At 39.0% G+C, this 19,507-nt stretch overlaps 2 protein-coding genes and 1 non-coding gene across 12 annotated transcripts in view; 1 reads left to right on the top strand and 2 right to left on the bottom strand.

Moving 5' to 3' along the window:
- The window catches only part of tdrd15 (tudor domain containing 15), a 36,971-nt gene extending 27,176 nt beyond the window's left edge, over positions 1-9,795 (top strand). For both annotated transcript variants that reach the window (XM_042389636.1, XM_042389637.1), the window contains exons 3-5: positions 588-6,326; positions 7,193-7,359; positions 9,135-9,795. In XM_042389636.1, coding sequence (XP_042245570.1) covers positions 588-6,326; positions 7,193-7,359; positions 9,135-9,148 — 5,920 coding nt within the window. In that variant the 3' untranslated portion in view covers positions 9,149-9,795. The remainder of the gene's footprint in view (positions 1-587; positions 6,327-7,192; positions 7,360-9,134) is intronic.
- A 649-nt stretch (positions 9,796-10,444) lies between these two features.
- Positions 10,445-10,527, bottom strand: trnal-cag. The gene has a single exon. It is a non-coding gene; the product is annotated as a tRNA-Leu (tRNA).
- A 1,737-nt stretch (positions 10,528-12,264) lies between these two features.
- afdna (afadin, adherens junction formation factor a) overlaps positions 12,265-19,507 on the bottom strand; it is a 118,269-nt gene continuing 111,026 nt past the window's right edge. For all 9 annotated transcript variants that reach the window (XM_042389653.1, XM_042389658.1, XM_042389657.1 and 6 more), the window contains 2 exons: positions 17,201-17,285; positions 12,265-14,235 (listed from right to left, as the gene is read on the bottom strand). In XM_042389653.1, coding sequence (XP_042245587.1) covers positions 14,082-14,235; positions 17,201-17,285 — 239 coding nt within the window. In that variant the 3' untranslated portion in view covers positions 12,265-14,081. The remainder of the gene's footprint in view (positions 14,236-17,200; positions 17,286-19,507) is intronic.

The following is a 19,507-nucleotide window of genomic DNA, read 5'->3' as shown; positions in this document are numbered from 1 at the left end:
ATTACTCTAATTTTAAAGTTAAATATGGAAATTGAAAACAAAAACAATTTTGATAACTGAATAAGCAATTTAAATCAATTTTCAAGCAAAAGTGGCAAAGATGTTCTGGTTTCGGCTTCTCAAATGTGAGGATTTGCAGTTTTTTTCTGTCTCTATATCATTTTAAATTGAACATATTTGGGTTTGGGACTGCTGGTCAGATAAAACAAGCAATTTAAGTCTTTGACCTGGGAAATATCAGTCTTTTCTCACTGTTTTCTGAGACTGTATACACTAAACAATTAATCGACCAGTAGCGAAAATAATTTGCTGATGAGATTAATTTTTAATAATCATTAAAATCAATCATTAGTTGCAGTCCTAGTGGAAATACATCCAACAATTTAAACGTCCATATTTACTCTTCAGTAGCATAAAGTTCAAGTTAAACACTTAATTCTGTTTTTATATTTTTCAAACATTTGATCTTTATTAATGAAATTTTAGCTTTAAACAAATCAGGCAAGAATACCCGGTGTTACTGCAGTAATGATGTTAAATGTGAAGTCATCTTCAAGAGTAATAATATAAGCCACTTAAATCTGCAGGTCTCGGGATTCAGGTCCGTCTGGACCACGTGCCCTTTGGCCAGTGGACCTCAAGTTAACTCACTTGGACTGGAACCCTGATGCCACCCTGATACACTTCCAGGGACAGTACCTGACCATATGTGAGCTTGACTACAACATCTTACAGGGAGAAATACAGAACATACCAAAGACCAAAGCTGCGGTGGATATCGGGGAGTTTTGCCTCATGGAAGATTTGACTTCAGCCCGCTGGTACAGAGGAAGAGTTCAGAACCGAAAAGAGGACTTGTTCGATGTGTTCCTCATAGATCATGGGAATGTCCTGAGTGTCGACATTGCCCACATATCTTCCTGTTCAAACGATCTGTTCATTCTGCCTCCCAAGATAGTTTGCGGATTTCTTGCAAATGTGCTGCTGCTTCATGGCTGTTCCTCTTCTGTGGTGGAAGATTACCTCTCAAGCCTGATTGGAAGGAACGTCACAGGTTACATTCAAGCCCTCCTGCCCCACAAAGTCCTCTTACTGGAAGCCCCTGACATCAACGACGACCTTGTCAGACATGGTTTTGGGAGGCATGTGGACACAGACACTTTCCTCCTCTTGGTGGAGATGCTCACAGAGGTGCCACTCAAACAAAATATAGATCCGGTTCCTGACTTACTCATTGAAAAGCCAAGGGGACAGGAATTTTGTTTCAAATCTGGATTGCAGGGATATGAAGAAATTCTGTCTTTTTGTGGGCCCAAATTGAGTTGTGGGACACGTGCTAAAGTGCGAGTAACTGCTGCTGTTAACCCTGGCCTGTTTTACTGCCAGATGGTTAGTAAGGAAACCGATCTTTGGGAAATGTCAAAGAAGCTGGCTGCAGTTTGTGAGTACAGAGCCAAAGATCAGCAACAGAAGACTCCAGAAAACCTGGGTCTTCTCTGCTCAGTTAAAGGCAAAGATGGGAAATGGTACAGAGGCTTTGTGCAGTTTCTCCCAGTGAACTCTCAAGTGCGAGTGTTGTTCATTGATTATGGATTCTTTGAATCTGTCAAAGTTGAGAACGTCCACAGGTTGCCACCTGATTTCTATTCAACACCCATCATGGCGTTCCCATGCTCACTCTCCTCCCTGAATATTCAGGATGAGGCAGTCAGAACTCAGCAGTTGAGTTTCCTCAAGGCAGGCTTGCTTGGAGGAGTGTTGGATGTGGATATCAGTTGTTTTGAAGAAGAGCAGCATCTGTACTCTATCACAGTAGTCAGTGCTCAAGATAATCATGTGAAGGAACCAGAGCCAATCCCGGAGCTTCCCAGAATGAAGGTTGGGTCAGATTTTGAGACAGAAGACTTGTCAGCTCAGGGTGGGTATTTATACTATGAGACAATCATCGGTGAAGTGTTCAGTAAAACCCTGGAAGAAGAAGAGGTGCAGGAAGACTCTGTGTTTGTGGGCTACGTCGAGCATGTCCAGAATCCTAACCACTTCTGGATTAGAACACAAAAACGCAATGATGAGTTTGAAGAAATGATGACAAAAATGGCAGATCACTTTAATCAAGTGAAGCTGGATGAAGACACACTGGTAGATCCTGATCTTGGAACACTGTGCTGTGCAGTGTATGAGGAAGACATGCATTTCTACAGGGGTGTAGTGACTGACACTCTTGAACATGGAGCTGAAGTTCTATTTATTGATTTTGGGAACATTGAGAAAGTGCCACATATGTTGATCAAGAAGATACCTGAGACATTTTCCAGCAAATCAGCGTTTGCCATCTGTTGTACTCTTGTTAATGTTGTTCCTTTGGATGAAGTCTGGACCAGCACTACCTCTGACTTTTTCAGACGAGCTGTGTCCGACAAAGCCCTGCTAGTCCATGTTGTCCAGATGAGAAGAAACAAATTTGTTGTTGATCTCTATGAGATGGGAAGTGACACCAGTCAGAGTATCAGTGAGTTCCTGATCTCTTCAAAACAAGCTGAATACTGGAACAACCTTCGTATAGAGCCTATGATACAAAATAAAACTGAGGTGACAGAAAAAACAAGATGCCCAAGACATAGTGTGACATTAGACATCAATGGGAATGCAGAATGGGAGGATTATGAGCAGATTGAGAACACAAGCAAAAATGAAATCAAGAAGGCCCAAGTGGCTACGAGCTTCAAACCTTTAAGCATCAAGCCTGGTTGTGAGTTTGCTGTGTGTTGCTCCTACATCAACTCTCCATCAGATTTTTGGTGCCAACCTCTAGATAAGGTTCCGGCTTTAGAGGAACTGATGAGTGAAGTACAGCAGTATTACACGACTCACACGGTCCCCATCCAGTCTGGGGATTCATGTTGTGTTGCCAAGTCACCCCTGGATGGAAAATGGTACAGGGCCTTCATCACAGATAGGCAGAAAGGCCATGCCAGAGTGATATTGGTTGACTATGGCTTTACCATCCAAATCAAGGAGCACAACCTTCAGACCATTATGCCAGAACATGTTGATCTGGAAGGACAAGCTTTCAGGTGCAGCCTTTACAACCTGATTGAACCTGTTGAAACCAAGAGCTGTTGGGAGTGGAATCCAGAGGTGTGCAAATCTCTGAAAACGTTTTCCAACAACAGCACTGGACATCTAAGATGTAAAGTTGTCTCTCAGTTGAATGTGAAAAACAAAGAGCTGTACAATGTTGTTGACCTCTACAACACCCAAACTCAGCAGAGCATAACAAAAGTGCTTGTGGAACAGGGCCTGGCAAGAGAAGCAACAGTCTCAACAAAGCAACTGTCAACAGTGTTTCCTGAGTCTTTTGTCTACTCTTCATTCAACCTAGACATCAAAAGCAAAGAACAAGTCTACGTCACTCATGTTAGTAGCCAGTGGGAAGTCTACTGCCACCTTGAGAGAAACACTGAAATTATTGAAGAGCTTGGAAAGAAAATCTCGGAGGAGAGTGAGAAAATGAAGCAAGCCAGTAGGAGGGCTGTTGTAAGGAAGCTGTGCCTGGCAAAATACTTGGATGGAATATGGTACAGGGGCTTGGCACATCCTGTTCAGTCACCCCTGCATCTCAGTGTGTTCTTTGTGGATTATGGAAACACAAACATATCTGAGAAAACCCACGTCATGTTTATTCCCAGAGACTCTGCTCATTTATTGTACACACCCATGCAAGCTGTGAAATGTAACCTTGCTTCAGTGTCCAAGGAAGAGCTCTATGCAGATGTTAAAGAATGGCTTGATGGAGCCATACTCAACAAGCTAGTGAGAGCTGTCATAGTTGGAAAGCGCAACGATGGTTCATTTGATGTTGAGCTGTTTGATGGAGATGTTAACATCAATGAGAAGGTAAAGGAGCTCATTCTCAGTCTTTCACCCAAACCAAAGACAGTTGTGAGTTTCAACACGAGCAGCACAAAGACAAAATGTTCAACTCTCCACAAAAAAGGCATGAAGACTCCAGTCAAGTCCAAGTGTCAACCTAAAGGGCAGTCTTCAAATTCTCCCACATCCAACGCCTACAGAGGCACTCGTATTGGGAGTGCACCCCAAAAAAAGAAAGAAAACATAAAAACCTATGTGAAGGATCAGAACAAAATCACAAAAGTAAAACAACAAAGGGAGAACCATGATACAAAGACAGAACAGCCTCAACACACCGAGGAAGCAGAGATCCCTCAGCTCTCATGTTTGCCCAACATAAAAGTGAGTGTGGGCTTCAGGGTGAAGTGTTTTATCTCCCACATTGACTCAGTCGACAGATTTTTCCTTCAGCTGTCAGAGGATGAACCTGCCATCTTGAAAATGGGTGAAGATCTCAGCTCAGGTGTCTCCAGAGAATCCTTGAAGACTACCCCATCACTGAGAATCAATGACCTTGTTCTGGCTGAGTATGAGGAGGACGGTGCTCTGTATCGTTCAGTTGTGAAGGACTATGAAGGGACCTGTTTCAAAGTTGAGTTTGTGGACTACGGAAACTCGGCAGTCATTGGTAAGGAGAAGATTTACTCAATACCAAAGGAATATCTCTCTCAGCCAAGATTCAGCATATCATGCTCCCTGTTGGACACAAGCACTTACGAAAATGACGCTTCTTTCACCAATGCTGTAATGGAGAAGCCTCTCATGGTTGACTTTGTCCGTCAATATGAAACTCATTGGAAAGTCAAGGTTGAGGTTCTTGGTGGAGCAGTTGGTCTTTCAGCGGCACTTGAAGCAGCCGTTGAAACTAGCACTGCAACCAAAAAGGAAGAAGAGGCTTCTGCAAGTTCATCTGAAATAGAGGAGAAAGTGAGATCCAGTGAACAGACCTCCCTCAAAGTTAGAGAGGATGAAACAAGAACTGAATCTGAAGCTATGACCATTGAAGGCGAAAATCTCAGCCGAAAACCACCACCTGTCACACTGTCAACCAAACTGAAGGTAAAATCCTGCAGGCGCTATAGCAGAACACCCACCAGAAATAAGAGTGATTCTAAGAAGATTCAAAGGAAAACCTCAAAATCCTCTGTCAGAATGAAGAATGATGGTGCAGATGAAGCCATAACTCCGACTACTCAAGCTAAAGACACGGAGAACGGTGCTGTTCTGTCGGTCTTGAGTAATGGCAATTTTTATGTGAGGCTTAATAAAACCAGTGTCCTCCTTGCTGCATTGGAAAGCCACATTGCTGAAAACCTACACAAGTGTGACATGGTGGCTGAAGAGGATATCAAACAAGGCCTCAAGTGCTTAGTTAATGTGTACAAGGACAACCAGTGGAAGAGGGCTGTTGTTCAACATGTAGGTCAGGACAAATGCCAGGTCCTCCTGGTGGATTATGGATTAACAGAAGAAATTCCAAGTGGCTCCATCCGACGACAGTGCAGTGACATGACAAAAATCCCAAACCTTGCCGTGTTGTGCAGGATGAACTGCCTTGGGTTCAGTGAGGGAGAGCATGCTAACAAATGGTGGCATGAAACTCTCAAACCGATGATAGACAAAGAAGTCAAGCTGGTGTTTGTGTGTTATTCAGAAGTCGATAACCTTTGGATGGTTGAAATAGTCATGAATGGACTGTTCCTCATTCATCAAATCACAGCCTCACTGTGGGAAAATGACGATATAATCAGATCCCCAGCAGAAACCCAAAATAAGGCAGCAGAAGGAGAACTTATCTTGGACACAAGCCCTCGTCAGCTCACCTTTGCTCCTATCCATATAGACAAAGCATATTCTGGCATTGCTGCTGCAGTGGCTACACCCTTCGAGTTTTGTGTTGTTCTGGAAGACTTGCTTCTGGTAATGAACAAAGTGTCCATCATGTTTGACGACTTCCCTGGGCAGATGTCTCCTCTTCCTGAAGCCCACCTCATCCCTGGTGCCTGCTGCATGTTGAAATCAGACACCAAGAACAAGTGGTGCAGGGCTGAAATTGTACATGTTGACACCACAGTAGTCTTAAACCTGGCAGATTACGGCCATTGCGAATGCATGCCATACAACGATATCTCCAAGCTGAAGAGGCTTCCAGAGGAGGCAATGAAACTCCCAAAAGTGACATACCCCTGCATCCTGAGAGGGGTGAAGCCAGTTGGATTGGACGGACAGTGGACTGATGAAGCAGCGGTTTTCTTTCAGCAGTGTTTGTACCAGAGGGACCTTCAGATCTTCTTTAGAGAGTTTGTATCAAACATGCACTGGAAGGTGGACATTCTGGTAAATGGCGTCCATGTTTCCAAGGAGCTGGTGGATGCTGGACATGCTGGTTATATAGACGTCATGCTAGGACTGAGGTACGCTCCCATCAACCTGTATTCTTATCTTTAATACACTTTTTATTGGGCAACTTTAAGTCGGCCCTTCAGTTATGTATGTTTCACTTCTCACAATGAATTGGTATTCTATATTCTATTACACCTCACTATTATGAGACAAGTAAAGTAGAACTGCAACAATTAATGATTGGTTGCCAACTATTAAATGAAACTATTTCGATAATTGATTAATCATTTTTGAGTCATTTTTTAAGAAGAAAATTTCCAAATTCTCTCATTCCAGCTTCTCAGATGTGAGTATTTTTGATAATCATCTCCAGTCATTTTTCACTATTTTCGAACATTTTATAGACCAAACAACTAATTGATTAATCAAGAAAATAATTTACAGATTAATAGATAATAAAAAAATAACTGTGTGTTGCAGCCTTAACATGAAGCAGTATAAAATGTATTTGTCAATACTTATTGCTGGGCTCATTATTTTTTATGATATAAAATAGGTTAAAAACGGAATAAATAATTTGGAAGTAATTTTAAAATCTCAGTATAAAAATGATCATTCACAACTTTTTCAATTTTGTTTTTAATAGCTAGAAAGACTGATCCGCAGCAAAATTAATAGTTCTTTTGCCTTTTCCCCTTCATTTTTCTCTTTAGTTTTATAACTAAACTGACTTAAAGAAACTTTTTGCAGCAGGGCACAGAAAAATGGTTCAAATTACCTCCGCCTTTTAAAAATCAGGGTATTTTTCAGCAAACATCTATACAGATTTGAAAGTAGTGACCCATGTTCAGTGTTGACAATGCATACATGAATATGTTTGCACATTTTCAAGGTAAATACTCTGCATAAAACTTTAATTCATGTCTGATGCATTCAGGTTCCAGGAGCAGAGCCCCTGTAAAGCTCCACCTCCAGCCCCTGACAGTGAGGAAGACTGTGGCCCGGAAGATGAAGGCTTGGATGGGAAGTCAGATCTTTCCTCTGAGGTCTCTGATGAAGCTGAAGGGAAGATGCCACCCGGTGTTGTGTCCGGATCTAGTCAGTGTAAGACAGAATAGTTCAACACAGCATTTCATGACTTAAACTGAAAGATTGTCTGTTGTTTCCTGTTAAACTCAGTAAAACTGTCAGTATGTTGTGTCTGTAACATGTAAATAAGGCCAGTTTACAGGTTTTCAGAGGGTTACATTCGTGCTGATGGGAACATCAAACATTTACAAGCTATGTTATCAGAAAAGTCAAACCTGGAAGAAAAATGCAGAGAAAATATGAAAATTGGACTTTTCACTTGCACTTGGTAGCATCATCCCAGAAAATGTTAAAACAATCCAACTCTTAGCTGCACCAACCCGCAGTGACTAATTATTAGGACTAAATCTTCAGCATCATTGATGTCTGAAATAATTGTGCGTAAAACTTAATCCTTGACAATGGAAACAAAAGTTTGACCAAAAAAATCTTAACTCAATTCCAGGATATTTCAGCCATATTTCATAGCTTTTCAATGGACGGAGTTTGTGCAGAATAGTTGAAAACTTCATCCCTTGAGGAAGGCAGCAAGACTTTCAAACCATCTCATAATGTTTAAAGGTTAGGTTCAGAATTTTTCATGGCAATCATAATACCATACTCACTTGAGATATGTGTGTTATTGATTACTGTGATTATTCCTCCTGTTGATGCTGGATATGAATTAATCCCCTACTATTACAACTTCACTGTAACAGATGTGGGACAAAATCCACAGTCCTCATTCTGCAAAAAAATGTATTCAAAAGTTCAGCCAAAGCTAAAATGATGATTCAGAAGTCTGAGGAAATCAGGTCAATCAAATCCCTAAATTGTTCCACGGTGTGAAATTCCTGTTTTTACTCTTTGGTAACATTTTTATGAGTGTAACTCGCTCATAACCTGAGCAGGACATGCTGCCTTATATGGAAATTTTAGAGGTGTTCATTATTTTAATGATCAAATATCATGAATGCACACCTCCTCATGATCAGGTGGCGTTCATCAGGCTCTAATGAGGGATTTACAACAAGTTCGGGAAGAATCCAACTTGAAACACTTGTACGAGCAAACCTGACAGAAAAAAGTAAGTTTAAGGATAAAAGTATGAAAATGTTCTTGCATGAGGCCTGTTGTTTACTCGCTGAGCTGCAGCTGAAGGACTAAAACAAGGAGTCTGGTACTAAAAAGATTGATTTTATAGAGTAGTTTCAGTCAGGGGTGATCACTTCACAATACAGCAACAATTAGTCCATTAATTGATTGATCAGTCAACGGATCGTTTCAGTCATTTTTCAAGCTACAACATTTTCTGGTTCCAGCTTCTCAAAATGAACATTTTTTTGTTAATCTTCCATATTTGAAAGCATATTTAATATTTTAAACCGAAGACATCACAGCGGCCTCTAAAAAAAAAGCCATTTTTTCACTATTTTATAGACTCAATGATGAATTGATTAATCAAGAAACTAATCTGCAGATCAATTAATAATGAAAATATCATGTTAGCTGCAGCCCTTGTTCACAGCCAGTATAGAGTGGAAGATTTAATTATAGTGACCAAAAACAAAGTGTTCATGGATATGCAAGTATTTTGTTAAGAGACTGAACATATTTAAAATCTGTCCAAGTTGATTTTAATTAATGATTTTAATTAATTTTTATACACTAATGAAATGAACTAAGACTAGTTGCTGACTGGAAGTTTGTAGAAATGTATTTATCTAAAACACCACAGAATTATTTGTAAAATAGTTAACAACAATGTTCAGTATGAGTCTTTGAGGTGTTTCTGTTCTCTTCTGTCACAGGTTTCCTGATGTGAAGGCAACAAGTTTCCTGGTTGGAGTGACGTCACATCATCCAGCTTCAGATTAATACAAGTGAGATGAAGTGACACATCTGTAAAACCGCTGTAATGGGAAAGATCACATGTACTTACATGTAGTAATTAACATTTATACCTTTTGTTTTCCTTCAGACATTATTAGGTCAACTTAGTTGTATTTCTTTAAGGTGTAACCAGTATGTTTTGTTGGATTAGTTTCTGTGTTATTTTCCTCAAACACTCAATCTGAGTTAGTGAACAGTTCAAATATTTTTTCTATAGTTGAACTCTTATTAAGATTTAAATGAGGTGTTTTTCTCATCCAGCTTGTTTACATTAATGCGGTACATGTTGTGATCAAAGTTATTTCATGTATCCATTTAACTGTTGAAAGTGATTTATGTTATATAAAAAAAAAAAAAGTTGGATAATGAGAACTGTAATGTTTGTCTTTGAGAAAGTTAACAAAATATAAAGTAGCCAAGCAGACATTTTGTTTTATTAATTTGTAAATATATCTTTGTTAATTTTGAGTTTTAATGACCTTTTGGGTCAGTTTTGGTTTAAACTGTTTATAATTAATGCCTTGTGCTGAATAAATTTTGAGTTGAATGCAGAGAAACTGTTTCAGCTACCAAATTAAATCCTTATTGATATTTATTTTACCGCCACCAGTACAGCCTGTCGCCCATCGTCAGCTGGGATCGGCTCCGTCAGTCGTGGGTGTATAAAGAGCAGTTTAAGCTAAAGGCTAAAATTAACACAAAGTCCTGAAATGACCCCTACAGTCATTACAGTTCATTCTGTCACCAGAGTGTACTGTTGAGCTACGATTGTTAACAGGAAGTCCTGAATATGACGCTGCTATGTGAGGATCCGTCTGTTAAACCAGTGATAAACATAAATCATTGCTGCTGTTGGAGCTTTTTGTACCGTTATGAAAAAGTGTGAATAACAAAAAGCTTTCTGTGTTTTTTTTTTTTTGTTCAATGATCTTTGAGGAAGCTTGAAGGTTTTTTTTTTTAGTAAACTGCACTTTATTTCAGATGGGTCACATCCCAGATTAACGAAGTAGTTTGTTTATTACTAAAAGGTCAAAAACAAATCCTTTTTATCTTTTAAATCTCACATAACCTGTATACATTTATATATACAGACACAAATGTGATTGAACCACAGTATGTGGAGCAGTAGGTGGATTTCTAAGTCATTTATAGCAGACTTGTTGCTCTGTTCCGTCTCATAAATGTGATCATTACTTATTTACATGGTGACTGAAGGAAAAAAAGTTATTGTCAGAAGTGGGATTCGAACCCACGCCTCCAGGGGAGACTGCGACCTGAACGCAGCGCCTTAGACCGCTCGGCCATCCTGACACATGAAACCCTACAGAGAAACTCCCGCTAATAAAAATAACCTTTGAACGGTTGACTGCTGTTTACTCATCCGGTTTAAAACGTTCCTTTCTTCAATTTTTTTGTTTAAAAAAATTGATTTTCCAAAGGAAGTTATGTGTAATGTAACGTTACACGCCACGAGGAAGACGTTGAAGCGTGTCGACGTCATCATCGCTTATGCCGCCATGTCTATTGTCTTTATTGAGAGACCGTTAAAAGACTTTAAACGGTCAAAACGGACGTTAGACGTTAACAGTTTCAAAAGTCTTGTTTGAAAGACTTTGTTCAGTAACAGGTTCTCATGTCAGACGCGTTTCTGTTACTGGTCTTACGGTATTACCAGCCGGGTAAACAGTGGACTCTACTGCCGGAGATCGTTGTTCGATTCCCGCCTCCGACCTCGAGTCGGGACATTTTTTTAAAAACGTTGTCGTGTTATTTACTGTTACTGCTAACTTTACGGAAGTACTAACTACGTTTCAAGTGAAAATTATAACCCAAACCTATGATCTTTCCCCAACACTAACCAGACATTAACCACATATAACATCAGTAGTAACTGTTGTCGTTCGCTTCTCTTCAGTCTCCAACAAGCTGACAGACAGCAGTGTAACCGGTGTTACACCGTGTTTGGTGACCTGCAGTGTTGGAAGAAGTTCTCAATACCACTGTCAATACCACAATTTAAAAGTACTTTATCACAAGTGGAAAAATCCTGCATTTAAAATCATTCTTAAGTATAGCAGTATTACCAGCTAAATTTACATAAAGTACTAAAGTAAAAGTACTAATTTTGCAGAAAATCAGACTTTGACTGATATATTACAATGCTGTTTATGTGCTGACTGATCAGTATTAATGATGTACTTTGTTAAATTTATCTTATACATGGGATACTTTTTCTTAATTAAAGGATCTGAGTACTTCTTCCAACACTGCCGGTCACAGAATCTGATGGGTCACCAGATCTGGTGTAACACCGGCAGCAGTCGTACCTGCATAAGGAAAGTAGGAACTAACTTTTAAATTAGGCCTTGTGGATGTAATCTGAGTGAAAATTCAGCTGCTGGGTGACCTATTTCTCCCCTGAAATCTGTTCAGACATGGATTTTGGTGAACTGCTGAGATGAAATAAGTCGAAGTTTATATACTTCCTACAACAGAACCTTTCTACTCATGCTCAAACCTCATTGGCTCACAGAACTGAGGGTGTCAGGAAGGTCTGCAGTCGGACCCTTCTCCTTATGTCACTGAGAAATTGTCACATAGGACAGTAAAAATATTACAAAATTAGCTTGAAACGGTTTAAAACAGTGGAATCGTAAGTATTAATGTACTTATGTATTTTTATTCCAATTTTCTTCTCAGGTAAAAGTATCACACACACAACATATTCAGTTAGAAGTCCTGCATTAATGTTTTCTCACTTAAAAACACAAAACTATTAGCAACATGTAGAAAAAAAAAGAAAAGCGAAATTATGGAGATGTTTTTTATATAAAACCCTAATTGGACAAGTATACTGTAGCTGCCTGATGTAGCCGAGTAACGCAGAAAACTAGAATTATAAAGCACCATAAAATGGAAATAGTTACGTATAATTTTGGCACTTAAACGTACTTACTTTCCACCTGTTTCTGTGATGTAGTGTGATGTTGATGATGATGATGATATATTTTTATTTCAGTGACAAAAGACCACACTTCCAGCCTGCACTGTTGAAAAATCTGTATTTATTAATGATTTACAAAAGGCTAAACATGAAACCATTTAAATGATTCAGTTCCATTTTGAAACCTAAAAAGGAGTTGTTGTGGTTGGGTGGGGGGGAGAGGAGGAAGAGGAGGAGGAGGAGGAGGAGGAGGAAGAGGCGACGCGTCTGTAGTGTTTTTTTGTTTTTTTTTTTACAGGTCAGTTATAACAGCATCTTATCTCATCATGTTTTAGTGGAGGCTCCTGGAGAGAAAAATAGAATAAATCCACACACAGGATGGAGTCACTCAAACAAACTGCAGAAGAGAGATACATTTGAAACATCACTATTTTTTCTTTTTCTTTAAAAAAAAAATAAGGGACACACTGCGGGTTCGAAGTGCATTTCTTTTCTACATCAGCAGAGCAGCAGTGGTGGTGAATGTGATTATGGAAATTGTGTATATATATTTTGTACAATCACAATTCTGTCACCTTAACTCCAGTCCTAAAAAAAAAAAAAACACACCTGGATCCCTCCAACTACAGCTGGTGTAAAAACACTTTTCTGTCTCTAATAAAGAGAAAAAAAACAGATTATTACCACAGTACGAGAGGTCCCAAATGTAATCCACTCCTCAGAACAGTTTGCCGATACATATTTAATAAACATAAGTGTTTTTGTGCAAGTATGTTTTTTTCCCACAAGGTTTGAAATAAATATTTGTTAATTCATCGTGAGAGACAGTGAGTGAGTTCCTTCTCTGGCTTGAATTTAGAGAACAATCAGTCAAATTAATCTCACACAACTCTGCAAAAAAAAAGAAAAAAAAAAAAAGATTTTTATTAAAAACAAATACAATTAAAGTTACCTCAAGTTGGGGCAAAAAAACATTTAAAAATTTAACTCCACTGACGGTGAGGAGCAGTGGGGAGACAATCCAGTTTTGGCAGAATTTCCTGTTAGAGCTTCTGTCACCAAAATGCTGTTAAATCACATTAGTTTTGAAGTTTTTAGTAGCCTGGCAGGTTTCTACAGTAGTAAAAGAGTGAGACAGTTGTGGACCCAAATATTTACAGTAATGTTGTGCACTTAAAAGATTCTTCTCTGGACTGTAAGATCCTCCTCTGGAGAATCCTCCAAAGCTTTATCTAAAACATCACAAAAAAAAAAAAAAAAAAATCCCATGCTTTCTTGCTACGGAATGAAATAACAGTGTTTTCACTCACTGAGAATTTTAATTTTTTAAAAAAAAACAAGAAATAAAGAAAATAAAGATTGGTCTGGAGCTCAACCGTGGCCATTTCTGCTGGCGAGAAGGAAATTAAAAGTGTGAAAACAACATGATGCAGAAAAAGAGCATAAAATAACACCATAAAATTGTTCATATTTCAGTAAGCTATTTAAAAAAAAATTAAAATGAGCATAAACCTTTCTCCACCCGTCGCCCCAAGAACCATTTTACAAACAAAAATAGATCCCCCCCTTTGTCGTGTGATTCTCAAATTCTCACTAGATATAATTAAAACTTTTTTACAGTGCTTTATCATTATATATCTTTGACAGACCTTAACGAGGGGAAGAATTGTTTTAAGCCATTAATGTCTCTCCTATTGCAACGATATAGCTACGTCAAAAAAAGTGAATGGTCCAGTTATTCAATGATTAAAATAAAAAAATAAAAGGGGAAAACAACACAAACAGGAGGAGACGGTCAGCGGTAGGCGAAGCGAGCAACCGGCTCTCTCGACCCAGTTTTGTCCCAGCGGCACCTGAACGTTACCGTGGTGATGTGGGCGTCCAGGTGGCGCTGGGAAGCGAAAAGGCTCCGGGGGGTCTACTACTTGGTGTTGAGCTCGTTCTCCAGCTCCATGAGTTTGCGTGAAGCTTTGACCTTGTTGGAAACCTCCTTCCCCTGAGAGAAGAGACGCTGGCGCTCCTTGAAGGTCAGACTCTCCGGAGCGCCGCTGGGGATCGAGTTCTCCTGCTCCTGACTGCAACACACACACACGCAATAAACCGTTACGCCAGTAAATATGGAGCATCTGATGGTGTAGCTACCACACTTTATGTCAACTATTCCCAGCAGTGTAACTCCATACTAATAGTACAACAGTGTGTAAAATACAGTTTTTTCCCTATATATCATTTTAATAGTTTGTATAAAAGTTGCTTTATTGTTTTCTACTAACAAGAAATGATCCAAAATTTGCATTAAACAAATAATTGAAAGTTAACTTTTGATCTTGGAAACAGCAGATCACCACAAAGTTCACTTAGTAATCATCACAGAACTCTAGATGTTTAAATTTTAATTTTTCTGAGAACTTTTAAGGATTTCTTGTCCATGTTTCATTGGGGCTTAAAGGCCCCAAGGCTGTTGTTTTAATGGATGAACTCGCTACAACAGCGTTATGAGGCGCGCCAAACTGCCTCGAAGCCCCAACTCCGACCTTGTTTCAATATTGAAGCTTCAACTAAGAAACCCAGCAACAAATGCTGCAGCGTTAGAGTGAATGAGAGAAATAAAACGTTATTTTCTGATTGTTTCGCGGCGGTTACGTTCTAAAGAACAGAAACTTAAGTTTCATTTTCCTCCTCTGCGTTTCTCCCTTTTCATTCATTCATTACATCCAAATAATGCAGCAGTAAATACAAAGAACAACACGACGAATGTGTGTTTCTAATCTGATGCCTGCTGTGCATCAAATGAGACGCATTAGTTATCGCTTTCAGTGCGTTTGGGCCGTAAAAGTTGACATTGAAAGTTCAATCTTGATCTTGGAAACAGAAGTTCACAAACCAAACACTTTGGATTGTTTCACTAGTTATGTTTTCCAAAGATTTCCCAAATCAGTTACATTGTTCCTTCTATTTAGTTTTCTGGCTCAAACTTCAGCACAGTGGAAAATATGTTTTTCAGTGTGATGGTTACATGCAGACGCCAGTAATCAGATACACGTCACCTGTCTGCATATGGAGTTAAATGCAGAGGAAGAAAAGAGTCTTTTAACAGAGTCCCAAAGCACGACTGTGTGGTTTTATCTGATAACTCCTGTATAAACTTTGAAATCAGGCTGCTTCATTTTTAAAATATCTTACATTGTATTATAGAATATTACTGATTGTTACTCAGTCAATTGTTCAATGTCTAGCAAAAAGTCTAGTAACTAGAAATACATAAATAAATGTACATACAGTACATTGAATTTCAATACTACGGATTTAACCCTTAAACAGGCAACGTGCACCAGGAGATACACATTCTTTAACATCCTGTTGGGGGCATATTTGAACGTTTTCACCAAATCAAGTTATCATTTATCAAAAGTTTTATCTGGTACTGGTATCTAGGTCACATGACTTGGTTCAGGTTATCTGTCGTTTTTTTGTCAGCCTGATCAGAAATGTTCATGGCTGCCAGTGGTGCAGGACATGCTTACCACGTGGTAAGTAATTATATATTAATCATAGTTATTTTCAATAAAACAACAATATAAATTCATAACACTAACTATGACTAATGTCTTAATATGCTGATGACGAAACACTTGTCTAAAGGTGTTCATGGTGTTATTCAGCAACTTGAAATGTATGTATCTCACGAGATACGTTGCCAGATTAAATGTAGAAAAAATGGTCAATGTGTAGTATTCAGAATTTAGTTTCAAACTGGAAGACATGTTATTTTCACTGCAAAAACAGACATTATCATGCACAGGTATGTAGATTATGACAATATACCAATTTTATATATATATACACACACACACATACATATGTATATGTGTGTGTGTATATATATTAGGGGTGTGCCCGAATACAAATACTTTATTTGGCAAAGCCAAATAGTGTTTTTTTAATGAATATTTGTTTCATACAAATATTTAAAAAAATATTTGTTTTTCGAGAAGAAAAAAAAACATCTCAAATACCGGTTACATCACTATCTCAGTGTCTCTCCTCTGCTCCGCTGTTACGTCTATCAGCAGGTCAGAGTGGGGACCTCCTTTATAAGGTAGTTTATTCATGACCACTTATTGTAACACTTTAATTTTGTAAAATTAAAAGTGCATCTTGGTGCCATGACATTGGCACGGTGTTGGTAGTCATGTCTGGTATTTTGCTAACCTCAGTTGCTTTTGGTTGGTCAGGTGGGAAGCGTGCCAAGGTTTTGGTCTCAAGAACATAGCACTGAGCTTCAGTATTTTGGGGAAAAGAGATAGGTACACAGGTACACCAGCAGAGGCCGGTGTTCAAGTACTTGAAGTCAATCAATGGCTTGAATCAGTTGAGATGGTTGTTCATTTGAGTGTGCCTTGTCCTTTTTAGAATCGGTAGAATTGATAGAACTGGTTGGGTAGAACTGTGTGGTAGCCTATACTTTGATAGAAATGATAAAATCAGTTTAAAAACTAGTATGTGTGATGTTAATGACCAGGGAAACAAAAATGTATCAATTTTCTTCATCAAATAAAACATCAAAATGTTTACCATTATGACCATTTTTATACCTTAATAGGGCAACGTATCCTGGGAGATACAACTCATAAAATCCAAAATATACAAAATATTTTAATAATTTGTGTTGAAATGTTTTACTGTGCAAATGAGATAAGTAATAACATTGAATTATTTTTTACAACTCATTTTCCACTTCTGCCTGTTTAAGGGTTAAAACAGAAGAAATAGCAGAACATAGTGAACTGTCACCTTAAGTTTACTGCAGTACTTTATACACAGATTAACATCTAAATTATGCATGAAGTTGCTTTGGGAAGTGGTTTCTTGTTTGGGACGTTGTTGATCATGCAACACCTGATAATTATTTTGAGGCTCCTGTTTGCGTTGCTGTTAAGAAACGTTCACCAGCTTGACCGTATCATAAAACAACACTTTTACAAAGTGAAAACATACATATGGCATTCGCTCAGTACAGAGAGCAGCGAGGAGTCTCACCTCTTCGTCCATTTGTCCCGCGGGTCGTTGTAGACTTCTCCCGATCCTACAACTCCTGCTGAGTTTCCAGTGTACGAGTTAAATCCTGTCCGAGGTTTAAAGGGTCACACACAGCAGACAAACAGAGCAGAGAAACACGAGTCAGCATCATTAAGACACAGCCGGTGATACTGGAAAACATGTGAAGCAGAAGCTGCTGGTTGACGGCTGCCAGGATCTCTGGTTCTTTGCTTTCATTCAGTCATCTGAGTTAAAAATCCCTCTAAAAACTTATTTAAACTTAGGAAGTAACTGAACTTCTGTAACAATATTAAACAGCTTCGACCAGAGACCCTGATCACCAGAAACCAGCAGCTTCTCCAGTCGACATCACTTCATTTCCCACAGACCAGCCTAAGCAGAAGGAAGGAAGGAAGGAAAGAAGGAAGGAAGGGAACGAGTTCTGGAGAAGCTTTAGGCAGAAACAATCAGACCTCATTGAAGTAGAGCAGTGAGAAAGAGCGTTAAAAAGCTGTTAAAGGGCCATTCCAAAGCAGCAGACGGTCTGTGGAAGTGTCGGGTGGCGTCCGAGGCCGAGTTCACCATCAAACATGTCTGACTATTAGTGCTGATAATCCTGAAGCACTGCAACAGTTTTATTGTCTTTATTTAACAATTACAATATGAATTACAGAGTATTTAGAATCTAGATTTTGATCTAAATCAAGTCAGGTTGTAAAGTTCCTGTATACAGATGCATTCAAAGTGAAGATATATACTGTATCGGGCTTAGTCAGAGCTGTTAGATTTGACATGAAGAGGGTGATCTCGACCTTTGACCCCCAAAGGAGACGTTAATGAGTTGGGCTCATGTGTCCCTGTGTCTTTCCAAACCTCAGCATCATCCAGGCCAAGACCAGACGTCTGAGTTCAGACTATGTGACTCCAGAGTCTGCAGACATTTATTTCCTAACAAATATCGCAGCGGCCAAGAAAAACATTTCCTCCTCGCTGGCTCAAGAGGTGTTTATCAGTGAAACCTTGCAAGTTTTGGCTGGAATAGGACATTTATAATCTTTTAAGGATAAATCCTAGTGATATTTAATACTTCTGTGTGTCAACAAACCCCAATGAAAAGACCAAAAACAACAATAAATGAATCCTGCAAGTATCATCTGTGTATGTGGAGCCTGATAGACAGTATTTTATTCCTCTGAGCCACAGAGCTCCGCTGTTCAAAATCTATTAAACTATTAAACAATTAGACGATCAACAGAAATTTGACTTTGATGCTTTTCTTTGTCATACATGATCATAAACTGTTGATCAGATAAAACAAGACATTTAACATCTTAACTTTTTCTCTATTTTCTGGCATTTTCTAGACAAACGACTAATGGAGACAATAATCTGCAGATTAATCGAAAATAATTATTCATTGCAGCATTTATGGGTTCTGCAGCTTGTTGTGATTCAGATCCACATACACCGTCCTGATGTGGATCCATCCGCAGATGAAAATAGTCCCCAACAAATGCAGCATTTAAAAAGTAGAAGTGGTTTTTTATAATATGTAGATGCTCTTATGTACAAAATCAAATCTTTGTTTTCTAATATTTAGATATTTAATGTGCAAATAAATCCATTTTAAAAATAGATTTATGCTACAGAGGAAACGTCGGAGAGTATGAAGATGGACTGATGCTTTGTTAGTTTTTAGTCTTTTCATGGGATTTGTTCACAGTCAGAAAAATACAGAATAATTCCAGCTTCACCCTTAAAGACTTCCAACTGCTATGAATCTCTTTTCACTCACTAACACGCCTTCAACTGGAGAGCAGGAACTAATCAGAGAAATGTGGGAAAAGTGGGAAGATAAAAGCCTGCAGACTCTGTCGATGGCACGGTGACGGATCCACAGGCTGGATCAGTTCTTTGTCTCTAGTTTCACCAATTATTGAAAGCAGAGGTTGAATCCTACTAGATGGCAGCAGGGAAGTGTAGACCTGATCTGGACTTAAACATGAACACATTCAGTCTTTACTCTAACTTAAGGGAGTCCAAATGCATGTTGTGTTTGAGATGAAATGAAAAAAGGAGGTACAGTTCAGATGCAGACACAGCGACAGGGTGTGAACCCAGATAGATTCATCCAGCTGGCAGCTTCCCCGCTCTTCTTTAGGGTTTTATGGAGCGAACGCAGAGATCTGAAGTGTAGTTTTGGGACGGGATCAAGCCGGGTCTCCCGCTCGAGCCCCAAAACCACATAAACACAAACTGGCAGAGAACAAAGTAACCGCAGAGAAACAACCCCTGGTTCAAGGTCGG

This window comes from Thunnus maccoyii, chromosome 17, assembly GCF_910596095.1.
Source record: "Thunnus maccoyii chromosome 17, fThuMac1.1, whole genome shotgun sequence".
Lineage (NCBI taxonomy): Eukaryota > Metazoa > Chordata > Actinopteri > Scombriformes > Scombridae > Thunnus > Thunnus maccoyii.
The sequence above is the reverse complement of the archived record's forward strand: the minus strand, read 5'-3'. Positions and strand labels throughout refer to the sequence as shown.